The sequence below is a fragment of the Gouania willdenowi genome, chromosome 6 (genome assembly GCF_900634775.1).
Source record: "Gouania willdenowi chromosome 6, fGouWil2.1, whole genome shotgun sequence".
Lineage (NCBI taxonomy): Eukaryota > Metazoa > Chordata > Actinopteri > Blenniiformes > Gobiesocidae > Gouania > Gouania willdenowi.
Genome location: NC_041049.1, coordinates 59,083,095 through 59,094,829, shown reverse-complemented (window position 1 = coordinate 59,094,829; position 11,735 = coordinate 59,083,095). Strand labels below are relative to the sequence as shown.

The 11,735-nt window shown below is 37.8% G+C and overlaps 1 protein-coding gene across 1 annotated transcript; it reads right to left on the bottom strand.

The window, feature by feature from the left end:
* Positions 1-126: 126 nt before the first annotated feature.
* Positions 127-11,246, bottom strand: gnb5a (guanine nucleotide binding protein (G protein), beta 5a). Its single transcript, XM_028451066.1, has 11 exons — positions 10,984-11,246; positions 8,953-9,089; positions 8,820-8,861; positions 7,269-7,345; positions 7,064-7,196; positions 6,017-6,160; positions 5,830-5,921; positions 4,585-4,633; positions 4,395-4,491; positions 2,726-2,892; positions 127-2,626 (listed from the first exon to the last, which is right to left on the bottom strand). The coding sequence occupies exons 1-11, from the start codon at positions 11,114-11,116 to the stop codon at positions 2,615-2,617; spliced, it is 1,083 nt and encodes a 360-aa protein (XP_028306867.1). The 5' UTR covers positions 11,117-11,246; the 3' UTR covers positions 127-2,614.
* Between the last annotated feature and the right edge of the window lie 489 nt (positions 11,247-11,735).

The following is an 11,735-nucleotide window of genomic DNA, read 5'->3' as shown; positions in this document are numbered from 1 at the left end:
TATACAGATCAACACTTTCCTTTTGAGTATGGATGAGAATCATTGCTTTAGTCAATAGACAGGCATTAGCACAATAAAGTGTAGTTTAAAAAGACCAACAATGAGACGCATAGGACTGATATTCAAAACTCATTTTATTACGTTTTTATTACTTTGATTAACAGTCGCTTTTTTAAATCTGTACACTAAACTACAATAAAATAATTACAGTAAATATTAATTTACCACCATCAGATAACTGCATAAAAAGGAGTACAGTCTAATTATCATGTATTCATATTTAAATATATCAGTACTCAGATACAGGCAAAGTTAGAGTGTCTCTGGAGGGGACTCCAATATTTTGGGGGTCCCCTTCAAAAGTATTGGAACATCAAGGTCAATTCCTTTGTTTTGTTGTATACTGAAGACATTTGGGTTTCAAATCAAAACATGAATATGAGACAAAAGTTCAGAATTCCAGCTTTTATTTGATGTTATTTACATCTAGATGTGCTCAGGTGTTGCCTTTTAGATTGATTGCTTAAACATTAAATAGTTCTTGTTTTTGGCGTTGGGTTTCACCTGTGAAAACCACATTTGCTGTTAAGCAAACATGAAGACCAGAGCGTTGTCTATGGGAGAAAAGCAAACCGTTTTGAAGCTGAGAGAAGAAGGGAAATCCATCAGAGCTATTGCACAAACATTGGGCATAGCCAATACAACAATTTAGAATGTCCTGAAAAAGAAAGAGACTACTGGTGTACTGAGCAACAGACATCAAACAGGTCGGCCAAGGATTTAAACAGCAGTTGATGACAGAAACATTGTGAGAGCTATGAAGAAACACCCAAAGACAACAGTCAGTTACAACACTGTTAAAATCCACAGGGCAGGGGTGAAGGTATCACAATCCACTGTTCGAAGAAGACTTCAAGAGAAGAAATATAGAGGCTGTACCACAAGATGCAAACCACTCATCAGCAAAAAGAATCGGAAGGCCAGATTGGATTTTGCAAAGAAGTACAGACATGAACCACAGAAGTTTTGGAACAAAGTTTTATGGACCGATGAAACCAAGATGAACCTCTACCAAAGTGATGGAAAGGCCAAAGTATGGAGAAAGAAAGGATCTGCTTATGATCCAAAACACACAAGCTCATTTGTGAAGCATGGTGGAGGTAATGTCATGGCTTGGGCTTGCATGGTTGCTTCTGGAACGGTCTCACTAGTCTTTATTGATGATGTAACTCATGATGGTAGCAGCAGAATGAATTCTGAAGTCTACAAAATCATTTTGTCTGGCAATTTACAAAAAAACTGCATCCAAACTAATCAGGAGAAGCATCATCATGCAAAAAGACAATGACCCAAAACACACTGTCAACACAACAAAGGACTTCATCAGGGGGGAAAGTGGAAGGTCTTAGACTGGCCAAGTCAATCACCGGACCTAAACCCAATAGAGCATTTTACCTCCTAAAGAGGAGACTGAAGGGAGAAATGCCCAGAAACTAACAAGAACTGAAAGACGCTGCAGTAAAGGCCTGGAAAAGCATTTCAGATGAAGAATGTAACAGTCTGGTGAAGTCAAAGGGTCGCAGGCTTGATGCAGTTATTGCAAGTCAGGGTTATGCCACCAAATATTGAACGTAATTTACTTTAAGTTAATTTAATAATGTCTGTTCCAATACTTTTGCTCACTTGAAAAGTGGGTGGGTTCAAACAAAAGGTGCTTTGTCCTGAGTTGTTTAACACATCTAGATGCAAAAACCATGAAATAGAAGCTGGAATTCTGAACTTTTGTCTCATATTCATGTTTTTATCTCAAACCCAAATGTCTTCATTATACAACAAAAACAAAGGAATTGACCTTGATGTTCTAATACTTTTGGAGGAAACTGTAGGTAATGTTAGGGTGTCTCTGATACGGTGCAGTGGGCTTAACATCTGGAAACAAAGAGACAAACAGAGGGAAAAAGTACTCACTGGGATGCAAAGTCAACATCACTACTTTAAGTTTAACAATAAATGTGCTTTTTGGATTGCTGTCATGTTTTAGGAAGGAGTAGAGGAGAGCAAACAAATATATTCATCAATTATTATAATTCTTTAATAAGCATGTTCATCTGCTCTATCATATGTTGAAATGTCATTAGTTGGATGCAAACAAACACATCTTTATTCCAACAGGTTTCCTATTTTCACAACCTCCGCCTCAATATTTTTCAAAGCCTCACAGCTGTGTACTTAGTTACTGTTTCATTACTCTGTGGCGAAAAACAAAGATTCTCCTGTTTGTGGGTGAACACAACACATCACTCATTTAATTCTATCCTAAACTGATGCAACTCACAATCAATATTTAATGCAATATTACTTTGTACATCTGAAGGTTTGACCTACTTCTGTGCAATAATCTTCCACACGTACTGCAATGCAAGCGTGCCATTTAGTGTCATTTCTATAAATCTACCCTTACCAGGTAGCTAAAGTATATACAGTGCTATTGATATGCCCTATGTACAACCAAAACTACCTCTCTACGTCTGTGATTGTACTCTAGCAAACAAACAGCTGCTCTATGTGTCTACCACACATCTGTCTACTGTTTGATGCTTTGTTTTCTTGATGCTTAAGCCCAGATCTGTAAAAAAAAAAAAAAAAAAAACACACAATGAGTCAAAAGTACTTCAGGTGATAATGAGATTACACTAAACAAACTAAATGAAAAGGAGCTTGATACCCTCAGAGTGTGATCCCAGGAGCCCGTGCAGAAGGCGGTTCCATCAGGGGAAACACGCAGCGTGCTAACGCGATTCTCATGTCCAAACAGGATGGAGACGCGTGTTCCTTTAAGAACGTCCCAAACATTTATGGTGTAATCGTTGTAGCCACCAAACAGTAGTCGACCTGAGGTGACAACAGACACAATACACATTTAAAGGAGAACACAAACCTTTCCGCTTTAGTTATTGTCATATACAGTATGTTTACACATATAATATGAAATTTGTTCTCTGTATTTGATCCATTACTGAGGAGCAGGGGAGCAGTTGGGGGTTAAGGGACTTGCTCAACATCCCACAGTGATGGCCCGGGTGAGATTCGAACAGGTGATCTCATTATTCATGAGCACAATGATCTTAACTACCTATTAGTGAAATAAACCAACATGTTTTATTCTGTTTAAAGCTTTAAGCAAACTTTAACTAAATTCTCACTTGAGGAAATGCAGACTGTCAGCAGTGTTGCCAGATAAAGATGATTATTTCCTGCTCCATACATGTTGACAACTTAATGAAAATGTACATTTGTGAAAAAGGGAGCAGTTGTTTCAGGGTTCTTTTATTTTTATTCATTTTATTGAAGATTTTCTTGCATATTTTGTATCTTCTTGCACTGAAATGGTAATGTTTCAATATAATTTACAAAAAAACATCCTGATTCTGATGACATTTCATTTTTGGCCTTAATTAAAACATTCGTTGTTTTGAAAGGTTTTGATTATTTTCTTAATCCATTCCATATGTTTTAACAACAGCAAGAAAAACAAGATTTCTCATTATATCACAAAATTACGAATAATTAAAACTTGTGTTATAGTCAGTGGTTTAAGGTGTAGTTTATTATATTAGGGAGTGATGGTGAGGTCACTACTGAACACTGCCCCCTGTCTGCGAGTCACGGTACTGTCTGACTTACACTAAGCATTTATAGATAAATAATAAATATATTAAATCGATCAAACACACAGTGTCAGTGAATGACTAATCAAACATGTTGATTAGTTATATAAAGAGAGGAAGCAACAGGCTGCTCTGATTGGCTGATCCATTAGTGGGTGTGACTGAGTGATGTCACAGGTGAAGCTCCTCTCTGACTCCTCCCACTCTGTTTACAATTAGGATTTACACAGGAAATGTGTAAAATCACCGATATTGACCATTAAAAATGTTGAATTCATACAGAAAACTAATTTATAGATCAGTCAGTGGACAGAATAACTTTATCTTATAATTGTTAGTATTTTATATGCCATTATGACAACTGAGACTGTGTGATGCAGAATGTTTGAAAGGCAGTAGTTATCATTTATTAAGCTCGTGAACTGTTTTAGCAAAATTTCTCACTACTGTTCTCATAACTCATAATCCTACTATGTGAATAAAGTTATACTATAATGCACTGTCTAACTAGGAGGTAATTCATTAATGTAATTAATCAATATCAGCATCAGTTAGTGCAGGTTTTAATGGCTCATATGTGAATGAACCAGGTGACTAAAACAAAGACAGATCCGATGTTTGTTGTCAGAATTAACCTTGCCCTGTCTGTTTATTAATTAATAAAGAACTGCCTCTAAGTGGAATCTGCATGAGTTATTATCTGTGGTAAGATAAGTAGTGTGTTACCACTGAGAGAGAAATCCACACTGGAAACTCCAAATATGATGCTCTCTTTGGAGTAAATGGCCACCTCTCTGTCCGCCCTCAGGTCATACAGGCGACACTGTAACAAAAGGAAGGGTTTGATTAGCATGTTTGAGATTCTAATGTAGTTAAAATACAGTTTAAAAGAAAAACATTAAATGTGATTATTTACTGTAGCATCGTCTGAGCCAGATGCAAACGCGTCTCCACTGGGGTAGTATCTAGAAAAGAAATCAAACAACATTTAGCAGCTTCAGCGGACCAATGAGAGACCCTCCTGTGTCTCCAGAATCATGTGATGTCTCACAGCCAATCAGCAAAGCTCTGACTGTATGTCACCAAAAAGACTTAGAAACTGCTTTAATGGTTTGACATGTGAATGACATACCACAGTGACTTAGATTTAAGTTCAGCTTCAGAGAAGATCAAATAAGTTCAAATTCAAAAATTCTCTTCCAGTGAAAACAATGCATCACCATATCAGACAGCTTTCAACGTGCCATTTCAAATTGTAATAAAACTGTATTTATTTGTAAAAAATAAAAATAAAATAAAAAATAAGAAAATGTTGGCATGAAATGATACCATAATTTACTTTGATTTAAAGTATAAAATTATGTTTTTAAAATTAAAGTAAAAACATTACATAAATCCACCCACACAGATGTTGCTGTTTTCTTTGCTACTCACACTACAAACATTAGGTTAGTAAACAGTGGAGTCTCAAAATCAGGGTGTGATCCCTATCAGGGTGTGATCCTACCCTGGTCCACCACACCTGGTTGTAAAAGGTAGAGCTGCATGATGACACAATCATTAGATTCATGTGTAATGGAGCTGGGATACATTTAAACATGCAGGACAGGGGCTCTCCAGGGATAAACTTGATCTTCTATGCTTTAAAAAATAACCAAAGGATTAGATAAGGATAAAGATTACTACATATTACATTAAGTATGAGATATAATAATTGTTTAAGTGCAAGAAATGAGAGGAATTATTCTTATTATTAATAATAATCCTTTCATTGAGTAAAATCTTGTGCATTAAAAATAATTGACTGACCATGATAATTCACTGCACATTTGTAATGAACTGAGACCTCATTATAAACCTTTATTTAAGTAAATTATACAAAATAATAGCTATTATTTGTAACAGATATCTTTAACATAAATATGTGCCAGTAATATGTAATATGTTATGGAGGTTTCTGTGTTTTTGTGAAAAGGGGATTTCAAACCTCTGCATGTCCTGAACATATAGTAGAGTTGTTGACTTAATGCTAGTTGGGTTTAGTGTTTTATCTGCCAAATGTAACTATCAGTTACAGAACCTTTTACCTGATTGGCTGAGAGAAATCCCACAGTGCTTGAATATTACAGAGAACTCTATAGAACAAAGCAAAGTGTCTCACCTCACACTATTGATGTCTGACTCATGGGTTTCAAACGACTGGATACACTGTCCTGAGCGCATGTCCCACACATTGGCCTTTTTATCACAGCCCTGAGTTCAGAAAGCAGAAAAAACACAAAACACCTCAACAGCTTCTTAGTGGACGTCATGTCCAACGGTAGGTGCACAGAGAGCGTTGTCCTCACCCCGGACACAAAGGTGTTTCCGGTCTCAGACGGAGCCAGGTCCAGACACAGGACATCTGCTGCGTGTCCATGGAAACTCTGCAGCAGCTGCCCACTCTCAACATCCCATAACGCACACGTCCCATCACCGCTGGATGTCAGGATCTGGAACAGAGGATACGTCTCTGTTCTTCAGGTTTATATTAGCCAACACGTGGCTATAAATGGACTGCGTTAAGTGTCATGTGACCTGGACATCACATTCAGAGCTTCTGGTTGGTGTAAATTATTAACAAGGCCAGGAAGTGGAGACACATTAACAAAGACACAGATTACAGTGAGCACACACTCTGGGTGCCTCTGAATAGTTCCTCCTTTCTCCTTTCCTATCCACTTTTCCTTAACCCTGTGGATGACGTCACAGGGTTAAGGAAAGGAGCTAGGGAAAGGCGATCAAGTTTGTTTTGACAATAAGACGCACTTCCACAAGATGACGTAATAATCCGATGGCGGTGACGGTTAGTGACGTCTGCTGCGGTGAAAAAAACTACACATTTTCAAAAATTGACTAAAAGTGCATTTATAACACTTTCCCCTGTAACTCTAACCACTGATATAATCTAAAAAATCACAAGGTTTGAATGTAAATCAAAGGAAAAGAGGCTACCAAGCTACGAGGAACAAAAGAGAAACTAAAAGAACGTCACATTGAGAATGATTGCTCACACTCACCTTCCACTCCCTCATATGAATTATGTTGAATAAAACATAATGTGGCTAAAAATGTCTCTGATCCCTTTCCTAGAACCACAGAGTGTCCCTTTAAAAGTTATAAACGCACTGAATTGTGGGTCAGCATTATGTGGTCTCCTTTGATAAAGGATGCATCAGTGTTTCCTAGGCTAAAGGAGGTTATAAAGGAAGCATTGAGCTACCTTTCCTTAGCTATTAGAGAATTGGAACGCTCCTTATCATGGCCCCCACTTAAACACTTCCGGGGGTCAAAGAAAAGTGCATATGGAAGGAGATAGGAGGGAATATTAGGACACACACCCTGACTCCTCCTACCTGCATGTCTGAGTTAGTGAAGCTACATGCTGACAGGTAGTTAGTGTGCATCGCCACAGATTTCTTCTTCGCAGCCAAGTTCTCGTTCTTGTCCAGGGACAGAGGATACACCGAGCATTTGTTGTCCAGGCCGCTGACACACAAACAAAGTTTAGAATGAATCAGCACCACAACCACATGGTAATTCAAACGGTCACTTTCTTACCCACAAGCCACTGCACATCCAGAGGGAGCGTAGGCACAGGCCATCACCCAGGTACAGGGCATGGTCACAGCATGCTCCTAGTGGACAGGAGAGGAAATACACACTGTTAGTCTGGGTCAGGGGTTTGCAACCTGTGGCTCTGGAGCCTCATGATAAATGACATTAACGTTAAATAACATTATGATAAAACAATTGGTTAACCTGAAATTGAATCACATTGTGCAATAACTCTGCCATCTTCCTTCTTCAACTCCTGAAACATCTACAGACCATCAACTTTCCTGCACCTGTGGCTAACCTTAAGATTTAAATCCCTGGTATGATAACTAAACTAACTAAAAGACTATTCTGGAAGACAATAGAGTCTTTATTTGTGTGGGAAAAGATTTACTTAAATGCCAACATGACGGCTTAATATGCATGCTTAATATATTGCAAGAAATTAGCAATTAGCATATGTTGACCAACATGAACATGTTATCAAATTCCAGTTATTTTTTTGTAGCCCTTCAAATCGATTACATTAAATTATTCGATATTATTTTATCTGTATAGAATTTTACACACTGTATTGTCTTCATTGGGAAGGTATTTTTTTCAGCTTCAGAAGGACTTTAATCCAGGTGAGATTAGATAAAATGGCTCCTTTGAGAGTAAAGGTTGCAGACCCCTGGTCTGGGTTTAAAACCTGATGGTGACCTGATGACACTATAAATATGATTTAAAGCCAAAAAACACACCCACTATGTTTATGTCTGTAAATGTGTGATACATGTTGAATTTAGGTTTCTTTCTTAAAGATATTGGTTGGTTATTAATTGCAAATTGGTGTCAACTGTTTATAACTTAACCTCTGTTGGATTTATAAAGTCTTATTCCCTCTCGTCTTATCTTCGTGTTTCATGTTGTCTTTTGGGCTGAACACAGAACATCACATCTCATGAACAGACTCTGGTAGAACATACAATCTAGGCGTTGAATATCCTCTTAGGATGTAACTTTGCGAACCTCTGATGATACATCAGCTCCTTTCCACAGCAACAGTCAACAATTGTACGTGTACTTAAGTCTTACGCTTCTACCTAGTGATGAGGAAGAGTAAGTTCCTGTTCCTGTGGGTGTTCAAGGCATCATTTCAGTCATAATTATAACACATCGTGAGGCCAACTCATTTATTTTACAGATTATGTTCTTTTCTTTTAATAATATCAGATACGTGTTAAAGAATTCACGTATGTCAACTATTAATGGAATTGCATAATTGGAATAAAAAAATAAAAGCTTTTGGTTTTGATATTAACACCAAAGTTTTTTTTTAGGCTTTCAAAATTAATCTTTCATTTGCAAAACCTCAAATATAATCAGAATCTCATCCTCGTTAACAGGATGCTTAATTAAAGCAATGATAAAAGCCTAATTATTATAATACATATATAGTTAGAACACTTTAACTCCAGTATTGAAAAAGGCTGATATGAAATTATTTATCAGAATAAGTGGGAATACTTTTACCAATGCATTGATAGTAAAATAATCAATTTCATAAGTTACCTTGTTGGTGGTGAAAGCGTCCCATACAATCACTTTACCGTCCTGCATCAAGAAAACGACACACGGCGAGTTTAGATCACATTTAACAGGAAATAAAGATGTTTTAGTGAAAAAAAAAGGCTAAAAGTTGGACCTGTGAGGAGCTGACGATCCTCCTCTTATCTTTGCACCAATCCATGCACAGAACTTTGTTCCCGTGGCCCTTCAGTGTTCGTCGAGTCTTCATGACAAACTGACCCAGACCCTCTACCTTCTCTGCCACCTGATGGACTACACAGTCACAGATGTTCCAGGTAAAGACAACAAAAATAAATCACAGATATTAGATAACATCAGAGTTTAATGGTGAACCTGAGCAGGTGGAGAAGATCAGAATAAATATGTTCCTAAATGTATCTGTAAATAGATGATGTCAGTGACCAATATTGTTTCCTTGTCTTTAATAAACTACCTAATATGTATGTTTTAAGCATGTTTGCACACAAGCAAAGAGATAACATGCAAATTCCACAGGGAAATGTCCCCAGGTCTAGCAGGTCCTCTTGATATTCTGTACAACACTCCTACCACTAATACTAGCTACTGCCATGAAGATTTACTGCAAGAAAGAACATAAACCAGGGTCCAAGCTAGGGCTGGGCGATTTATCGAAATTTTCTATTTTGGCGATATAGAAAATTACAATATCGCCTATATCGATATAGATATACTGTACGTATATATTGACTGTATTTGAGTGGGATTTGAGTGGGACTCAAATCCTGCAGTGCCAGGCATGTCCCCCTGCTTAAGCCAGTAGATGTCTGGGCCTGAAGTTTGCTAGAGAACATTTGGATGATCCAGAAGAGGATTGGGCAAATGTCCAATGGTCAGATGAAACCAAAATAGAACTTTTTGGTAAAAACTCAACTCGTCGTGTTTGGAGGAGAAAGAATGCTGAGATGCATCCAAAGAACACCATACCTACTGTAAAGCATGGGGATGGAAACATCATGCTTTGGGACTGTTTCTCTGCAAAGGGACCAGGACTAAAGGAAAACCTCCTTCCATCAGCAAGGGCATTGAAGATGAAACGTGGCTGGGTCATTCGACGCGGCAATGATCCCAAACACACCGCCCTGGCAACGAAGGAGTTGCTTCGTAAGAAGCATTTCAAGGTCCTGGAGTGGCCTAGCCAGTGTCCAGATCTCAACCTTTTTTGCCCCCAATATATAGCTTATTTTGTTGTAAAATGCTTGTTTTAAGAGTCACTGCTTTCCTAACCTAGACCTTCATCTAAAGAAGCCTCACTACAGAACTTGCTCACACATGCGCAACTGTTTGTTCATAATAGTGTCTCTGTGCGGCATTTTGCATCAGCAAATTTAAACCTGAATTGTCTTTCTGGTCTGACTTTATTTGATTTAAAATGATCATATTGTATATTAAGAATATATATATAAGAAAAAAGATCTAGATATGAGTTTTGGTGGATATCGCCCAGCACTAGTCCTAGCAGCTATCAGAGGCTTAAATACAATCACAGGTAACATGTAAATAACACAACTATGGCACATAGTTGTGTTATTTACATGTTACATCTTCATGTTGATGTAAAACCTTCTCTGAGGTGATATTTTAGATTCAGATTTAGTGCAACGTCAGACTACTTTTAGCATGCAAACTGAAATTAATTAAAAATATCTATCAAAGAATATCTTCACACAAGTGCAGTATCTATTCTAACCCAGCAGCCAATAAAACCCTGACCTGAATCATCCTCACGTATAAACGCAATATAGACTTAACAAAATAAAAGCCTCCATTATTATTCCTGAAGGATAAGGATTAAAGTGGGGGCTACAGCCACATCAGGCCCTGAGTAAATACAGGGACATATTTAATGAATCTTTGGTTAATCTGATCAGGTGTATACAGCCTGGATGGCAAAAATAAAAGCAGGACTATTGGCAGCTCGCGGTGCATTGAACAGATCTATTTTAGGGGCGGGGGAGGGGGGGGGGGGGTTAGCATAAACACCAAATAATGGAGGGATTGAAATAAAAACGCTCTGTTGATGAGATGATGAGCAAACAACCAGGCCCCCCTCTCTCTCTCTCTCTCTCTCTCTCTCTCTCTCTCTCTCTCTCTCTCTCTCTCTCTCTTTCTCCATTTTCTCACTCACGTTCCACATCGTGCAGTTTGGCTCTTTCTTCCTCCAGTTTAGTCTTCAGACTCTCAGACTCGGTCTTCAGATGAGCCAGAGACTCGTTGATCTGCAGCTCCTGGGTCGCCATGGCTCCGGGAGGGGGTCTCATGTAGAGATATATGTGTGTGTGTATGTGTGTGTGTGTGTGTGTGTAAGTGTTAGTGCGGCGGCGATCGACGGCGGAAAGACACGAAGCAGAGTGGACAGCTGATGTGATGACGTCACAGGCAGGGGATGCTGACGAGGATGAGGAGGGAGGAGGAAGAGGATCCTGCATCTCAGTGATGCTGCGTCCTCAGCTCCGCCCCTTTAACAATAATACACACAATAACAATACACACAATAATAATACACACAATAATACACAGAATAATACACAGAATAATACACAAAATAATACACAGAACAATACACATAATAATACACATTTTAGTAATCACAATAATACACATAATAATACACAAAATAATACAAAAAATAATACATAGAATAATACACATATTAGTACTCACAATAATACACAAATAATACACAGAATAATACACAAAATAATACACAGAATAATACACACAACAATACACAGAATAATACACATAATATTACAAAAAATAATACACACAATAACAATACACAAAATGATACACACAATTATACACACACAATAGTAAACCCAATTACACACAATAATACACATAAAAACACACAATATTACACATATTAATAATACA

Excerpts from the sequence above, each read along its gene's own strand:
- gnb5a (XM_028451066.1), bottom strand. The coding sequence starts at position 11,116 with ATGAGACCCCCTCCCGGAGCCATGGCGACCCAGGAGCTGCAGATCAAC. Across the intron at positions 8,862-8,952 it reads GGATCGTCAGCTCCTCACAG|GACGGTAAAGTGATTGTATG; the intron begins GTCCAACTTTTA and ends TTCTTGATGCAG. Across the intron at positions 4,634-5,829 it reads TCAGACATCAATAGTGTGAG|ATACTACCCCAGTGGAGACG; the intron begins GTGAGACACTTT and ends TTTCTTTTCTAG.